Here is an 18,633-nt window from a genome sequence, read left to right as displayed (position 1 = left end):
TATTATGCATGTATATAGAATGTATTATGCATGTATACAGAACACCACCAATGTAAGTAAAGACACAAGTGGATATTATGACCCAGCAGTGGTGTATACACCCATACCAAATAACTCACATTTTCCATATACATGGCTTCCTTCTCCTGGAAACTGCTCTTCTCTTTGTTCAGAAAGGCTTTCAGGCTCTCGGTCTGCTCATGGAGTAGACTGTACTTCTCCTCACTTTCTTCAACTTTCCTGGTAAGATTCTGGATTAACACCTGAAGGTCCTGGACTGAATCATTTGCTGTTACCTGGTACAACGTAATGATAGAATCAACCATAAATGACGATCACAGACACGGAACCTGTGCCAATTGGCGCTTATAGCGTATGTAAACTAACGAGACCTCTAACAAGTAAACGTTACAATGAAGTGATACCTTAGTAACCGGTACGGCGGTCGTCGCCTCTTCTGGGACATCTGATGAAGCGGACGCCTGCAGATGTTTAATATATTCCTCTTTTTTAGCCAATTTCTCTTCCTTTGCCGCGATAATGACGTCCAGTTCTGAGCCGCGCAGCCGCTGAGCCTCCAGTTCCCCCTCCTGGAAACCAAGAAGCCGAGATAAATCCCAAGTTAGCAATGACAGATTCTTAGAATACCCATAATACTGCCAGAATAGAATAATTGTTTAAAAGGGGTACTCCGCTGCCCGAACGCCGGAGCCGGCAACGGGAGCTCGCAACGTCATAGCACCGCCCCCCTCATGACGTCACGCCCCGCCACCTCAATGCAAGTCTATGGGAGGGGGCGTGTCACGCCCCCTCCCATAGACTTGCCTTGAGGGGGCGGGGCATTAAGTCATGAGGGGGCTATGACATCACAAGCTCCCTGCGCCGGCTCCAGCATTCGCAACAGTTTGTTCCAAACGCTGAGCAGCGGAGTACCCCTTTAAACAGCCACAAAGGCTAAGCTCATGCTTGGACGGTTTTTATATACTCTGCGCCATGACTGCGAATGTACGGTATATTTTTTTTTTAGCTCATTCATACACTGCCCACCCAAATACGAAGAGGTTGGCCGTCAGGGATCAGTGTGTACGACTAGTTAACCGGCAGGAAAAACAACTTTTTTACATAAATTTGTTGCTGGCAAGTAAAATATTTAGGATGTATCACATGTACAGTATAATGTCCATATTTGATGCACCGGGTTTAAATGTAAACTAAATGACTGAATACAGCATCAGCTATGCGCAGGATCCTAAACGTGTGCATACACCCTAAACGGGAAATTGACAAGCAGTTACCCCGCACTAAACCCATTATACAGGGTTATAGTGCGGATGAATCAAATTAAGATGCCGCCATTCATGAGATGCAAGAAGCAGCAAATATGCCGGTGTAATGAAGAAGACTGTGTCCCTGTAGCAGAATGTGACCCTCCGTACAAGGACACACTTTACAGCCAGCTCCCTCTCACTCCCTAACCCTAATCCTAACCCCTATCCCTAATCCTAACCCCAATCCCTAATCTTAACCCTTACTCCTAATCCTAACCTGAACCCATAATTTGAACCCCTACCCCTAATCCTAACCCTTAATCCCCAACCCTTAATTCCCAACCCTTAATCCCAACCCCCTAATCCTAACCCTTAATCCTAACCCTTAATCCTAACCCTTAATCCTAACCCTTAATCCTAACCCTTAATCCTAACCCTTAATCCTAACCCTTAATCCTAACCCTTAATCCTAACCCTTAATCCTAACCTCCTAATCCTAACCCTTAATACTAACCCTTAATACAAACCCTTAATCCTAACTTCTAATCCTAACCCCTTAATCCTAACCCCTTAATCCTAACCCTTAATCCTAACCCCTTAATCCTAACCCCTAATCCTAACCCTTACTCAGAATCCTAACCAATAATCCTAAATTCTAACCCCTAACCCTAACCCCTAACCCTAACCCCTAATCCTAACCCCTTAATCCTAACCCCTTAATCCTAACCCCTTAATCCTAACCCCTTAATCCTCCTAACCCCTTAATCTTAACCCCCTTAATCCTAACCCCTAATCCTAACCAATAATCCTAACCCCTAATCCTAACCCTTACTAAGATTCCTAACCAACAATCCTAAATTCTAACCCCTAACCCTAAACCTTAACCCCCTAATCTTAACCCTAAAGTGATCAGCCCTGAGAAGGGCTGAGAGCTCTGAGCTCAGGTCACATTCGGCTACAGGTCACAGTTTTTTCGGCTATGGGTCACAGTTTTTTTCACTTTACCAGCATTCAGAGCTCCTGTCTCTTTCCCTCTCCTCCCATATGCCCACGAACCTATTTATATTCATACAAGGCCCTTCGCACATGTGAATGCACTGAAGGCGGGCAGATAGGAGCAGAGGGGACACAGGCAGGAAAGCTCAGAATACTGATTCCGCCTCCACTGCATAAAGGACGGCATTAGCATAATAGCAATGGACCCAAATACCTACTGTATCTCTTGAAATAACAGATCGAAGTTATTTCATCTTTTTCACCCACACTATAACCCTGTGCATTGTGTTTAGTGCAGAAAACCAGCTGTCAGTTTCCTTCTAAGGTATGAACAGGAGGTTCTTAGTTCACATAGCCCACTTAAAGGGGACTACTAATGTGCTAGGCTGAGGCTACACACCCTCCTCATACCTGCAATGGGATTTCCCAATTCCAACCATCTAATCACAGTGACCACCCAAAGGAACCACCAAACAGTCAACACACACAATGAACCCAACGTATTCACAATTAAAGGGGTATTCCAGGATTTTTTACTATGCTACAGGGGCTGTAATGTTAGTGTAGTTCATAATATAGTGTCTGTACCTGTGTGTGACGGTTTTCTCACAATTCTTCTGTGATTTTCACCCCAATATTTCTTTTTAAACAGAATACAAAATGACTGTTGTCTCGGATTTTTCCCAGGTTGCAATGCGGCGGAGACCTGACATCACTAGTCAGCTGATGACAGGGAGCCTGTCTGCTTCAATGGGTGGAGCGATCTCTTGGTGGGAGGGAACTCATACCAACCTGGCCTGGTGTGAATTTTCTTATGTCGACACTCGTAAAAATAGTACAGCGGTAGTCACACACAGATTAAGGCCGCACATTAACCCATCCTTAACATTTGGTGGCAGTGGTGGGACAGCTGGGATCATCATCATTATCGAGCGGTAAAACGTCTCTATCTTTGTAATACAAATACATAATCACATTGCTCTTCTCATCTCTGGTTTCCTCCTCCACATATTCTTCTTTTGTTATGGAACATGATGTACGATACCAAGCTCGGGCAGCGGCCAACAAATCATTATCCTCCAATATTCCCTTATGCTGCTTAAAGGGGTACTCCGGCCCTCAATGCAAGCCTACAGGAGGGGGCGTGACAGCTGTCACGCCCCCTCCTGTAGGCTTGCATTGAGGGGTGGAGCGTGACGTCACACGGGGTTGTGGAGGTGTGACATCACTTGCCGTCCGCCCTGCGATCGCCGGTAATCAGACCCGGAGTGAACACGCTCCGGGGACCGATTACAAACAGGGTGCCGCGTGCAAGATCACGGGGGTCCCCAGCGGCGGGACTCCCGCGATCAGGCATCTTATCCCCTATCCTTTGGATAGGGGATAAGATGTCTAAGCGCCGGAGTACCCCTTTAATGGCGTCAGCCCATAAGTCTGGATGTAATCTACCCTTCTCATGAATGCCACATATAGACATAAGTTTCTTCATTTTTTCAAGATACTTTTTCCCTTCACGGTGCACGACTATTGCACGTGCCTCTAAATATCCAGGGACAGAAGCAGTCTGACTTTTAAACAAAGACGGCAAAATGTTCATCTTTATCTCTAAAAGTCTATCAGTGCAAAAACTGAACAATTTCAAAGCTCTTTTAAAGTCTCAGGTAGAGAGAAGGTTGCAAATTACCCTATTAACAAAAACTCACAGTGGATTGGCCAAACAAGTAGATACCAAACATCAAACAAAAAGGGTGTCAACGTGACAACCACCGTTTGTATGATGCTACTATAATCGGCTACTCTTATGCATTACTGATCCCAAATACAAAAGCTACGAGAGCGACTATCCTTGCTCAAGTACAACCAAAGCTATCGGTAATGCCGTCCTCTAAAACAGAAAAAAAAGTTTCTGGCCAATACTATCTTCTGAAGCCATCAGCTTGTCCGACATCCAGAAAAAGTTATCGAGCCCACGTACAGCAAAGCTATTGGAGAACCTAGAACTCAATAATCTACGTCACTTTTGCTTCCACGACCGAATCCATTAGATTAAAAAATCAAAAATTAGTTTTTAGCAGTCACACCCCCTCCCATAGACATGAATGGGGAAGGGGGCGTGGTGTGACATCACGAGGGGGCGTGGTGTGACGTCACATCTCCAGCCCCGGAAACACAGAGACTGGAGAAGCAGCCCCCCATAGAATGCGTGTGCAGCAGGGAGATAGCGGGGGTCCCAGCGGCAAGACCCCGATCAGCCATCTTATCCCCTATCCTTTGAATAGGGGATACGATGTCTTTGGCAGGAATACCCCTTTAAAATGACCTTTGGCTCATTGAGGCCAGCAGACCTGTCAGCAACACGTCAGGCTATATTTCGGCATCCTCCTTTATGACAGGGTGCCGAAATAGATTTGGTGTACCGCTAAAAAATATGACCAGCACCTTATAAAGGTTTTGTGTAAGCGTTTGTTATCTATGGAGCAAATTCTAAAACAAAGACGGTACCTTTTTCTGGAGCTCTTCATTCTTAAGGCTTAATTGTGCCTCCAATTCTTCCACCCGTTTCCTCAATACCAGAATTTTGCCGCGGTTTGCTTGGTCGCCATCACCGAAACCCTGAAATAATAGAAAGGTTGAGTCCTTTAGCAAGGGTTTCCTAAATTGAACAATCTGGCTAATGATAATGGCTGCTAACAGAAAACAATAGATGTCAATGGATGATGTTAGATTACAGTGCAGGAGTGGTGATCAGGCCCTCACACCCCAATGACACTCAATGTTCACTATTGATCACAGCATCTATATAGTTAAACATCAGAGGTCGGACTGAACTCTTGTGTCATGGACAGTAGTCATTGACAGGAAGTTCTTTTCTTTTTGAATTTCCTTTATGTCTGACCACAGTGCTCTCTGCTGACACCTCTGTCCATTTTAGGAACTGTCCAGATTAGGATCAAATGCCCATAGCAAACCTCTCCTGCTCCAGATGGTTCCAGACATGGACAGAGGTGTCAGCAGAGAGCACTGTGGTCAGACAGAAAGGAAGTTTAAAAAGAAAACAACTTCCTCTGGAGCATACAGCAGCTGATAAGTACTGGAAGGATTAAGTAGTCATTTACAAGTCACTAAACCTACAGAAGGAATGGTGGAGTACCCCTTTAATACTTATTTAACATATACATCATGGGGGAGATTTATCATAACCTGTCCAGAGGAAAAGTTGCCCAGTTGCCCATAGCAACCAATCAGATCGCTTCTTTCATTTTTAACAAGGCCTCTGCAAAATGAAAGAAGCGATCTGATTGGTTGTTATGGACAACTGGGCAACTCTTCCTTTACACCGGTTTTGATGAACATCCCCCCCATATGCCTGAACAGCCGGACACAACAGAGTTGGTTGCATCCTGAGCGCCGCCCGTCAGCTTTCGCTGGTGACACCCTGGAACGTCAGGCCTCCAAACCAGCACTGCAAGTAACCAAACAGCATGGGCAAAACTTCAGGCTCCGCAGCACACGGAGAAGCAGGAAGCAAACATTTACCTTTTTGTTCTCGGGTTTCTTCCCCTGACCACCACCAGAGGACGCCACCTGCTTCTTCAGGTCCTCCAGCTGAGACGTCAGGGACGCAATCTTGGCCTTGTTTTGGAGCTTTGCTTTAGATACCTTGGATTCCGAACATTCTTTCTCTTCCTGCAAATTCACAAAGGTCTCAGTCAATGAATAACTTATAAGACACTCGGCGCCGAAACACATCCAAGCGGAAATATTATTTAAAAAAAAAAAAAAAACAACAGGGGGAGATTAAATCCTGCGCAGAGGAAAAGTGGTGCAGTTGCCCATAGCAACCAATCAGATCGCTTCTTTCATTTTGTAGAGGCCTTTCCAAAAATTAAAGAAGCGATCTGATTGGTTGCTATGGGCAACTGAACCACTCTTCCCCTACACAAGTTTTGATAAATCTCCCCCAATGACTTACCCCCAATCTACTTAAAGGGGTACTCCGGTGGAAAACTTTAATTTTTTTTTTTAAATCAACTGGTGCCCAAAAGTTAAACAGATTTGTAAATTACTTCTATTAAAAAAAATCTTAATCCTTACAGTACTTATTGGCTGCTGAATACTACAGAGGAAATACTTTTCTTTTTGGAACACAGAGCTCTCTGCTGACATCACGAGCACAGTGCTCTCTGCTGACATCTCTGTCCATTTTAGGAACTGACCAGAGCAGCATATGTTTGCTAGGGGGCTTTTCTCCTACTCTGGACAGTTCTTAAAATGGACAGAGATGTCAGCAGAGAGCACTGTGGTCGTGATGTCAGCAGAGAGCTCTGTGCTCCAAAAATAAAATAATTTCCTCTGTAGTTTTCAGCAGCTAATAAGTACTGGAAGGATTAGGATTTTTTTTTTAATAGAAGTAATTTACAAATCTGTTTAACTTTCTGGCACCAGTTGATTTAAAATAAATAAATAAATAAAAGTTTTCCACCGGAGTACCCCTTTAAATTAAAGGGGTACTCTGGTGAATAACATTTTTTTTGTTTTTTTTAAATCAACTGATGCCATCATGCAATCAATCCCTCAGCCCCTGTACTACAACCCCCATCATGGAACATAACCTGTTCCATGATGGGAGTAGTAGTACAAACACTAATGTAGCCTCTCCAGCTGTCTGCAGACTCCCGCAGTCGGGGAATTACTACTCCCATCATGGAAACAAGTCTGTTCCATGATGGGAGTAGTAGTAGTAGTCCCTCAGCACTGCAGGAGTCTGCTGATGTCACCTCTTCTGAGCATGCTCAGTAGAGATGAGCGAACTTACAGTAAATTCGATTTGTCACAAACTTCTCGGCTCGGCAGTTGATGACTTTTTGGGATTTTGTAACGGACGTTTAACATCCGTTATTAAGGCTTTTCTAACGGACGTTTATAACGGATCTTTTAACGGATGAATTTCATAGTGTGAAAGGGGCCTTACGCTACGGAACGAGATCAATGGAATCTGCTGCAAGTAAAATCCGGAAATTCCGTAGTGTGAACGGAGCCTAATGCAGACGCGTGGTCTTCACCCACGTAGTATACATGTCGTTTGCCGGAATCTGATTGGTTGCAACGGGCGATCAAATGGACTGTGCTGCGTTACAGCTAATGTAAGTGAATCGGTTTGCGTTGTGACCCACAAGTGGCAGCGCCCACGATCTGACAGTCACAAAGGATGGATGCGGGGGTGGGGGGGGGGGGGGGAATATGTTGCGACTATCAGAACCCATTCACTTACATTAGGACCGTCATGATGTGGGCAAAGATTTCCTAGCCCATAGATTCCCAAACAGGGTGCCTCCAGCTGTTGCAAACTACAACCCCCAGCATGCCCGGACAGCCAAAGGCTGTCCGGGCATGCTGGGGGTTGTAGTTTTGCAACAGCTGGAGGCACACTGTTTGGGAAACACTACCTTGGCATTACCCTTCTTTATTCCTTTGCATCAGTTTTGAAAGCTCTCCCCAATATTTGTAAAAATAAAAAAAAATACTATCGGTATAGGAATAGCTGAAATTATTTACATGCACATAACCTTAAAAGGGGTACTCCACTGCCCCAGCGTTCGGAACATTTAGTTTGAAGTCATGCCACACCCCCTCAATGCAAGTCTATGGGAGGGGGCGTGATGGCCACCATGCCCCATCACATAGACTTGCAGTGGAGGGGACGTGATGTGACGTCAAAAGGTGCATGGCAGTGACATCACAACCCCCGCACCCAGCGTTCGGAACTAAATGTTGGGGCAGTGGAGTACCCCTTTAACACGGACTGATGCCCCTTACATAAGAAACCTGCTCATACTGACCTTGAGATCTTGATCCTTCTTGCGCAGTTCATTGTCCTTCTCTCTGATCAGATCCTTAAGCTGTGCCACCAGCTGCTGAGTCTGCGCCAGCTGTTCGGTCAGGTCAGCAACTGACATGGTGCCAGCGCTCGGGTTTGTAGGCGGCTGTGGAGACAAATCCAGATATTAGTTCTCTAATCCATATATATATATATATATATATATATATATATATATATGTCAAAACAAGGTAGGGAGCCGGCACTGTACGAATGGACTTCAAGTCCTAAATGGGTGCTCAGCTTCGGCAGGTTCAAACTCCAAACCTTCTAAAGTAAAATCCAAAAAAAAGGAAGCGGCACTCCAAATTGCAAAAGCAGAGTGTTTATTCACCCATCAGGTCAATGCGACGTTTCAGCCTCACAATGAGGCCTTTCTCAAGCTGAGGCTGAGGCTGAAACGTCGCATTGACCTGATGGGTGAATAAACACTCTGCTTTTGCAATTTGGAGTGCCGCTTCCTTTTTTTTGGTTTATATATATATATACACACACACAATGTTCAACGTGTTCATGAATGTATGTATAGCGTATGTATGATATATATGTATGTATGTATGGTATATATGTATGTATGTATGGTATATATGTATGTATGTATGGTATATATGTATGTATGTATGGTATATATGTATGTATGTATGGTATATATGTATGTATGTATGGTATATATGTATGTATGTATGGTATATATGTATGTATGTATGGTATATATGTATGTATGGTATATATGTATGTATGGTATGGTATATATGTATGGTATATATGTATGTATGGTATATATGTATGTATGGTATCTATGTATGGTATATATGTATGTATGGTATCTATGTATGGTATATATGTATGTATGGTATGGTATGGTATATATGTATGGTATATATGTATGTATGGTATATATGTATGGTATATATGTATGGTATATATGTATGTATGGTATGGTATATATGTATGGTATATATGTATATGGGACGGGACGTGAGGGGACGGGACGTGAGGGGACGGGACGTGAGGGGACGGGACGTGAGGGGACGGGACGTGAGGGGACGGGACGTGAGGGGACGGGACGTGAGGGGACGGGACGTGAGGGGACGGGACGTGAGGGGACGGGACGTGAGGGGACGGGACGTGAGGGGACGGGACGTGAGGGGACGGGACGTGAGGGGACGGGACGTGAGGGGACGGGACGTGAGGGGACGGGACGTGAGGGGACGGGACGTGAGGGGACGGGACGTGAGGGGACGGGACGTGAGGGGACGGGACGTGAGGGGACGGGACGTGAGGGGACGGGACGTGACATGAGGGGACGTGACGTGAGGGGACGGGACGGGACATGAGGGGACGGGACATGAGGGGACGGGACATGAGGGGACGGGACATGAGGGGACGGGACATGAGGGGACGGGACATGAGGGGACGGGACATGAGGGGACGGGACATGAGGGGACGGGACATGAGGGGACGGGACATGAGGGGACGGGACATGAGGGGACGGGACATGAGGGGACGGGACATGAGGGGACGGGACATGAGGGGACGGGACATGAGGGGACGGGACATGAGGGGACGGGACATGAGGGGACGGGACATGAGGGGACGGGACATGAGGGACGGGACATGAGGGACGGGACATGAGGGACGGGACATGAGGGACGGGACATGAGGGACGGGACATGAGGGACGGGAGCGTCACAGTTGCTTTTCCTCTCAAGGTTCAGATAGAAAGACCAGGCAACACTGTGTACTAGTCCGCAGTATATAAGGATGGAAATAAAACTTACCGCTCCTGACGCCTGGGACTCGTCCCCAGAATACCAATTCCACATGGTGTAGGAGGCCTCTGTAAAGGAAGCAGAGGACACGTAGTGTTACATGTATGACATGATGCATGCGGGTTCTATCATTAGAATCTGCTAAAAAATATTTGTATATGTGTAACATGGATCGGGCATGTGTGATTTCAAGATGTCAACAAGCAGAAGGTCAGGGCCCCTTTCTGGTGATCACGGGGGTCCCACCGGTCAGACACTTAAAGGGGTACTCCACTGGAAAACATTTTTTTTTTTTAATCAACTGATGGCAGAAAGTTAAACGGATTTGTAAATTACTTCTATTTAAAAATCTTAATCCTTCCAGTACTCATCAGTTGCTGTATACTCCACAGGAAGTTCTTTTCTTTTTGAATTTCCTTTCTGTCTGAGCACAGTGCTCTCTGCTGACACCTCTGTCCATGTCAGGAACTGTCCAGAGCAGGATATGTTTTCTATGGGGATTTGCTCCTACTCTGGACAGTTCCTAAAATGGACAGAGGTGTCAGCAGAGAGCACTGTGGTCAGACAGAAAGGAAATTCAAAAAGAAAAGAACTTCCTGTGGAACATACAGCAGCTGATAAGTACTGAAAGGATTCAGATTTTAAAATAGAAGTAATTTACAAATCTGTTTAACTTTCTGGCACCAGTTGATTTAAAACAAATATATGTTTTCCAGAGGAGTACCCCTTTAAGCCCTATCTTCTGTAAAAAACAAAATTAGCCCACGGGTGTAAAGAAATGCCTTTCCCTGACTTCATTTCCCACAAGTCGTGACAAGAAACCGGGTCAGACACAGCGTTCACCGTCATATAAATAGATCCCTTCATTGTCAGGGGAAGATCAGAGGACTTTCTAGCAAGGAATGGAATGCCTGGATAAAATCCCTTTAAGAAAGTTACCGGACCGGTTCTGTCACTTATATACAGGAAGCAGTGCCTGGATTTCCAGGATGCCCATATCTGCAATGAACAGTCCGATTACACTCCTCATATTTAAAGGGACGCTATCATATCATGATTCAAAACTACGGCTCCCAGCATGCCCGGACAGCCTTCGGCTGTCCGGGCATGCTGGGAGTCGTAGTTTTGAAACAGCTGGAGGCACCCTGATTGGGACCGCCGCCCTTGTCTACAATTAAACCATATGTTTTTTTTTTAAAAGAGCTACTTATCACTCTGCTGCTACCTCTATGGGATCAGGATATATAGAAGTTATACCCCCCCCCCCCTCCAGCTCTATCTGTATACTGCTGCTGCTATATCTATGGGATCAGTTTATATAGTAGTTATATACCTCCCCTTCAGCTCTATCTGTATACTGCTGCTGTCTCTATGGGATCAGGATATATAGAAGTTATACCCCCCCCCCTCCAGCTCTATCTGTATACTGCTGCTGCTATATCTATGGGATCAGTTTATATAGTAGTTATATACCTCCCCTCCAGCTCTATCTGTATCCTGCTGCTGCTATATCTATGGGATCAGGATATATAGTAGTTATACACCTCCCCCTCCAGCTCTATCTGTATACTGCTGCTGCTATATCTATGGGATCAGGATATATAGTAGTTATATACCTCCCCTCCAGCTCTGTCTGTATACTGCTGCTGTCTCTATGGGATCAGTAAATATAGTAGTTATACACCTCCCCTCCAGCTCTATCTGTATACTGCTGCTGCTATATCTATGGGATCAGGATATATAGTAGTTATATCCGGATCCCATAGAGATAGCAGTAGTATACAGATAGAGCTGGATGGGAGGTATACACCTCCCCTCCAGCTCTCTGTATACTGCTGCTATCTCTGTGGCATCAAAATAGATTAGTTATAGGATATACAGTAGTCCCCCCCCCCTCTCCTTCAGCTCTATCTGTATACCACTGCTGCTGCTATCTCTATGGTATCAGGATAAAAAGTAGTAGCATACACCTCCTCTCCATATCTATCTGTATACTGCTGCTCTCTCTATGGCATCAGGATATATTAGTTATACACCTCCCCTCCAGCTCTATCTGTATACTGCTGCTCTCTCTATGGCATCAGGATATATTAGTTATACACCTCCCGTCCAGCTCTATCTGTATACTGCTCCTGCCATCTCTATAGGATAAATAGTAGTGGTATACACCTCCTCTCCATCTCTATCTGTATACTGCTGCTATCTCTATAGGATCAGGATATACAATAGTCATACACCTCCCCTCCAGCTGTATCTGTATACTGCTGATATCGCTATAGGGTCAGGATATATACTAGTAATACACCTCCCCTCCAGCTCTATCTGTATACTGCTGCTGCTTGATTTATGGGATCAAGATATTTAGTAGTTATACACCTCCCCTCTAGCTCTATCTATATACAGCTGCTGCTGCTTTCTTTCTGTATACTGCTGCTGTCTCTATGGGATCAGAATATACAGTAGTTATACACCTCCCCTCCAGCTCTATCTGTATACTGCTGCTGTCTCTATGGGATAAGGATATATAGTAGTTACACACCTCCCCTTCAGCTCTATCTGTATACTGCTGCTATCTCTATGGGATCAGGATATATAGCAGTTATACACCTTTCTTCCAGCTCTATCTGTTTACTGCTGCTATCTCTATGGGATCAGGATATATAGCACTTAGACAGAAAAGAACAACCTTAACTTCAGAAGCTCATAAGTACTGAAAGGATTAAGATCTTTTAATAGAAGTAATTTACAAATCTGTTTAACTTTCTGGAGCCAGTTGATATATATAAAAAAAAGGGTTTCCTGCATAACCCCTTTAAGTCTAATGAGTTCACCTGGGTGACTTCCTGTACCAGCAATCTGATTTTTACGAGTAGGTACAGTGATCAAACGCCACACACTCAGCCAGAGGAGGGGTACTAAAATGGAAAACTTTTTTTTTTTCTGGTGCCAGAAAGTTAAACAGATTTGTAAATTACTTCTATTTAAAAATCTTAATCCTTCCAGTACTTATCAGCTGCTGTATGCTCCATAGAAAGTTATTTTCTTTTTGAATTTCCTTTCTGTCTGACCACAGTGCTCCCTGCTGACACCTCTGTCCATATCAGGAACTGTCCAGGGCAGGAGAGGTTTGCTATAGGGATTTGCTCCTACTCTGGACAGTACCTGACATGGACAGAGGTGTCAGCAGAGAGCACTGTGGTTAGACAGAAAGGACATTAAAAAAGAAAATAACTTTCTGTGGAGCAGCTGATAAGTACTGGAAGGATTAAGATTTACAAATCTGTTTATTTTTCTAGCATCAGTTGATTAAAAAATAAATAAATAACATTTTCCAGTGTAGTACCTCTTTAATTGGAAATGTAGGCTGCACTAAAGAATCACTTCAGAGATGAAATTGCAAATCAACATGGAGCCTATCCTATGCCTGCCAGATCAGCTAAAACAGGTAAGCACAAGCCATATACAAGAACATCTACCTTATTCTATAATAATAGATAATTATTATTATTATTCCCGGAGTGCTTCTTTAAAAAGCCACAATACTATATAAAACTTGTGGGCAGGTATGGCGCTGTTGCAATGTACAGCAGTGTTTCCAAACCAGTGTGCCTCCAGCTGTTGCAAAACTTCAACTCCCAGCATGCCCGGACAGCCGAAAGCATCCTAGTTGGGAAACACTGATGTAGGGGTTGGAGGATCCTGAAGCATCACCCTAAAGCAGTGTTTCCTAACCAGTGTGCCTCCAGCTGTTGCAAAACTTCAACTCCCAGCATGCCCGGACAGCCTTTGGTTTTCCGGGTATGCTGGGAGTTGTAGTTTTGCAACAGCTGGAGGCATCCTAGTTGGGAAACACTGACATAGACATTGGAGGATCCTGGAGCATCACCCTAAAGCAGTGTTTCCTAACCAGTGTGCCTCCAGCTGTTGCAAAACTTCAACTCCCAGCATGCCCGGACAGCCTTTGGTTTTCCGGGTATGCTGGGAGTTGTAGTTTTGCAACAGCTGGAGGCATCCTATTCGGGAAACACTGACATAGACATTGGAGGATCCTGGAGCATCACCCTAAAGCAGCGTTTCCCAACCAGTGTGCCTCCAGCTGTTGCAAAACTTCAACTCCCAGCATGCCCGGACAGCCTTTGGCTGTCCGGGCATGCTGAGAGCTGTAGTGTTGCAACAGCTGGAGGCACACTGGTTGGGAAACACTAATGTACAGTAAGGGTTTAGTGGGATAAGTTATTAGTTTGTTGACCAGTTCACAAGTGACATTCGGCTGCTGGAGTATTTCACCGTAGATGGAGGGCGCAGCTAGTTTGGTTGAGATGTATTTTTTATATAAATTTAAAGGGACAGTTGCATTACAGATGAGCTGGTTTGGCATTCTTCTCCATCCCGGCCCCCCGCCCCTGTTTACCAGCCTCATGTATTTTCTGCATCATCTCCCCCCCTATAGTGACAGCTGAATGGAGCCGTGTGGGATGCAGATTATTCTGCAGCTGCCCTACCAGTCGGATGAAGCGAGCAACAAAGGCAGAGCGAGCGGGCGGTGAATCTACAAATAGCAGACATGATCCTCCATCCCACAGTCAGTGCATGTGTATGTGTGTATATATATATATATATATATATATATATATATATATACACACACAAACGAATAAAACCAATAGTCCAGCATTGCAAACTAACGCGTTTTCTTATAATACAATAAAAAAAATTTGGATGAACCTGACAATTGTCTTAAATGTCTTTTGATTCTCCCCTGAAGATGATGTTGGGGGGAGAAAAACGTTGGGCATGTTGGATTCCAAAAATCCGACAATTTTGTTCTGTCTGGCAGCGGCTTACCCCTCCTCTCTCCACTGAGAACGTTTGAGCCATTTAACTTTATGGTTCAATCTATGATGGTTGACGTGGTGTCCGATGTGGTGTCGCAGGCACCGGTCACATGGCCATGTCACCCAACAGCATCAGATACTGTTCTAGAGCCAACAGTGTGGTCACATGATCGGTTCACCCACCAATCTAGAGCCATCAGTGCAGTCACATGACTAGATCACATGGCCATTTCACCCACTGTTCTAAAGCCCTCAGCGTGGTCATATGACTAGATCACATGACCGTTTCAATCACTGCTCTAGAGCCATCAGCGTGGTCACATGACTAGATCACATGACCATTTAATCTGCTGTAGAGCCCTTAGTGCAGTTACATGGCTAGAGTACATGACCATTTCACCCACAGCTCTAGAGCCATCAGTGTATGACTAAATCACATGACCCTTTCAGCCACTACTCTAGAGCTATCAGTGAGGTCATCTGACCAGTTTACCCACTGCTCTAGAGCCATTGGTGTGGTCAGATGAGCCATCAGAGTGGTCACAAGGCCACTTCAACTGCTCTAGAGCCATCGCTGTGGTCACATGACATCACACATGACCGGATCTCACATTGCTCTAGAGCCTTTAGCGTGGTGGCATGGCTACATCACATGACCATTTCCCCCACAGCTTTGGAGCCATAAATGGAGTCACATGAGTAGATCACATGGCCATTTCACTCACCTGTTCTAGAGCCATCAGTGCAGTCCCATGACCATTTCACTTACTGTTCTAGAGCAATCAGTGCTGTCACATGACCAGGTTATCTACTGCTCTAGAGCCATCGCCATGGTCACATGACCGGTTCACCAACTGCTCTAGAGCCATCAGTGCAGTCCCGTGACCATTTCACTTACTGTTCTAGAGCAATCAGTGATGTCACATGACCAGGTTAGCCACTGCTCTAGAGCCATCGCCATGGTCACATGACCGGTTCACCAACTGCTCTAGAGCCATCAGTGCAGTCCCGTGACCATTTCACTTACTGTTCTAGAGCAATCAGTGCTGTCACATGACCAGGTTATCTACTGCTCTAGAGCCATCACCATGGTCACATGATGATCACATGACCGGTTCATCATCTGCTCTAGAGCCATCAGTGCAGTCCCGTGACCATTTCACTTACTGTTCTAGAGCAATCAGTGCTGTCACATGACCAGGTTAGCCACTGCTTTAGAGTCATCGGCATAGTCACATGTCCAATTCACCAACTGCTCTAGAACCATCAGGGTGGTCACATGACTAGATCACATTATTCTTTCACCCACCTCCCAGTGCAGTCACATGACCATTTCCGCCACTGCTTTAGAGCCATCAGAGTGGTCACATGACCATTTTACCCACTGCTCTAGAGCCTCCAGCATGGTCACATGACCATTTTACCCTCTGCTCTAGAGCCTCCAGCATGGTCACATGACCACTTTACCCACTGCTCTAGAGCAGTGGTCTCCAAACTGTGGCCCTCCAGATGTTGCAAAACTACATTTCCCAGCATTCCCGGACAGCCGTTGGCTGTCCAGACATGCTGGGAAATGTAGATTTGCAACATCTGGAGGGCCACAGTTTGGAGACCACTGCTCTAGAGCCTTCAGCATTGTCACATGACCACTTTACCCACTGCTCTAGAGCCTTCAGCATGGTCACATGACCACTTTACTCACCGCTCTAGAGCCTTCAGCATTGTCACATGACCACTTTACCCACTGCTCTAGAGCCTTCAGCATGGTCACATGACCACTTTACCCACTGCTCTAGAGCCTTCAGCATGGTCACATGACCACTTTACTCACTGCTCTAGAGCCATTGACGATCACATGACCACTTTACCCACTGCTCTAGAGCCATTGACGATCACATGACCACTTTACCCACTGCTCTAGAGCCTCCAGCATGGTCACATGACCATTTTACCCACTGCTCTAGAGCCTCCAGCATGGTCACATGACCACTTTACCCACTGCTCTAGAGCAGTGGTCTCCAAACTGTGGCCCTCCAGATGTTGCAAAACTACATTTCCCAGCATTCCCGGACAGCCGTTGGCTGTCCAGGCATGCTGGGAAATGTAGATTTGCAACATCTGGAGGGCCACAGTTTGAGACCACTGCTCTAGAGCCTTCAGCATTGTCACGTGACCACTTTACCCACTGCTCTAGAGCCTTCAGCATGGTCACATGACCACTTTACTCACTGCTCTAGAGCCTTCAGCATTGTCACATGACCACTTTACCCACTGCTCTAGAGCCTTCAGCATGGTCACATGACCACTTTACCCACTGCTCTAGAGCCTTCAGCATGGTCACATGACCACTTTACTCACTGCTCTAGAGCCATTGACGATCACATGACCACTTTACCCACTGCTCTAGAGCCTTCAGCATGGTCACATGACCACTTTACTCACTGCTCTAGAGCCATTGACGATCACATGACCACTTTACCCACTGCTCTAGAGCCTTCAGCATGGTCACATGACCACTTTACCCACTGCTCTAGAGCCATTGGCGATCACATGACCACTTTACCCACTGCTCTAGAACCATTGGCGATCACATGACAGGTCCACCACAGCTCTATATACCTGGCAGGAGTCTGGCCACGTTATTAATTTGATATTTTTTTGGCTACTGATGAACGACTAATAATCTCTCAGAAAATGATAATACTCTATGGTGTTTATAATGGATAATAAGTAACAAAAATGTATTTCAGAGGTGATATGGATGACTTTCCACAAAGGAACTGCAAGTCCCAGCATGCCTTCAGAATGGTTTGCTGGCAGGGCATGCTGGGATTTGTAGTTGATCAGCCACAGGTGTCCTGTTCTGGGAGGTGACAGGTATGTGAGGGGGAGGGGAACACATCACCTCCTCCCCCCTGGAGGCCTCAGCACCTGTATGTAAGGAGCGCATCACCACGGTTACCGGCCCCTGTAGCCCCGCCCCTCACCTCCTCACGGTAAGGCCATGTGTCACGTCACCCCGGCTCTCCGCTCCCGGTACACGCTCCCGTTCTCTCCAGGCTGCAGCTAGGCTCCGGCGGCCATCTTGGAATGGGATAAGCTCCAGCACAGCTGAGTGGTGACGTCAAAACGCCTGTGCCCGCCCAGAACTGCAGGTGCCATGGTAAGTGCTGGCTGCCAGAATCCAAGATGGCGGCGAACAGTCACTATTTGCGATGAACTTTGATGACCTCTCACACACAGGGTGTTTCAATGGCTTAACCCAGAGTTTCCCAACCAGGGTGCCTCCAGCTGTTGCAAAATTAATACTCCCAGCAAGCCCAGACAGCCAAAATACCTCAGTACCTCCATAACAGTATGAGCTCCAGTACCTCCGTAACAGTATCAGCTCCAGTACCTCCATAACAGTATCAGCTCCAGTACCTCCATAACAGTGTCAGCTTCAGTACCTCCATAACAGTGTAATCTCCAGTACCTCCATAGCAGTGTCATCTCCAGTACCTCCATAACAGTATCAGCTCCAGTACCTCCATAACAGTGTCAGCTCCAGTACCTCCATAACAATGTCATCTTCAGTACCTCCATAGCAGTGTCATCTCCGGTACCTCCATAACAGTATCAGCTCAAGTACCTCCATAACAGTGTCAGCTCCAGTACCTCCATAGCAGTATCAGCTTCAGTATCTACATAACAGTGTCATCTCCAGTACCTCCATAACAGTATCAGCTCCAGTACCTCCATAACAGTATCAGCTCCAGTACCTCCATAACAGTATCAGCTTCAGTACCTCCATAACAGCGTCAGCCCCAGTACCTCCATAACAGTATCAGCTCCAGTACCTCCATAACAGTGTCAGCTCCAGTACCTCCATAACAGTGTCAACT

The 18,633-nt window shown here is 45.8% G+C and overlaps 1 protein-coding gene across 4 annotated transcripts in view; it reads right to left on the bottom strand.

Moving 5' to 3' along the window:
• The window catches only part of LOC130277234 (golgin subfamily B member 1-like), a 108,421-nt gene extending 90,548 nt beyond the window's left edge, over positions 1 to 17,873 (bottom strand). For all 4 annotated transcript variants that reach the window (XM_056527694.1, XM_056527695.1, XM_056527696.1 and 1 more), the window contains exons 1-7: positions 17,737 to 17,873; positions 9,924 to 9,982; positions 8,105 to 8,248; positions 5,802 to 5,951; positions 4,767 to 4,877; positions 426 to 590; positions 120 to 296 (exon numbers count right to left, since the gene is read on the bottom strand). In XM_056527694.1, coding sequence (XP_056383669.1) covers positions 120 to 296; positions 426 to 590; positions 4,767 to 4,877; positions 5,802 to 5,951; positions 8,105 to 8,248; positions 9,924 to 9,968 — 792 coding nt within the window. In that variant the 5' untranslated portion in view covers positions 9,969 to 9,982; positions 17,737 to 17,873. The remainder of the gene's footprint in view (positions 1 to 119; positions 297 to 425; positions 591 to 4,766; positions 4,878 to 5,801; positions 5,952 to 8,104; positions 8,249 to 9,923; positions 9,983 to 17,736) is intronic.
• Positions 17,874 to 18,633: the final 760 nt, after the last annotated feature.

This window comes from Hyla sarda, chromosome 6 (assembly GCF_029499605.1).
Source record: "Hyla sarda isolate aHylSar1 chromosome 6, aHylSar1.hap1, whole genome shotgun sequence".
Lineage (NCBI taxonomy): Eukaryota > Metazoa > Chordata > Amphibia > Anura > Hylidae > Hyla > Hyla sarda.
Note: the sequence above shows the minus strand (reverse complement) of the source record. Positions and strands in the feature narration are given on the sequence as shown.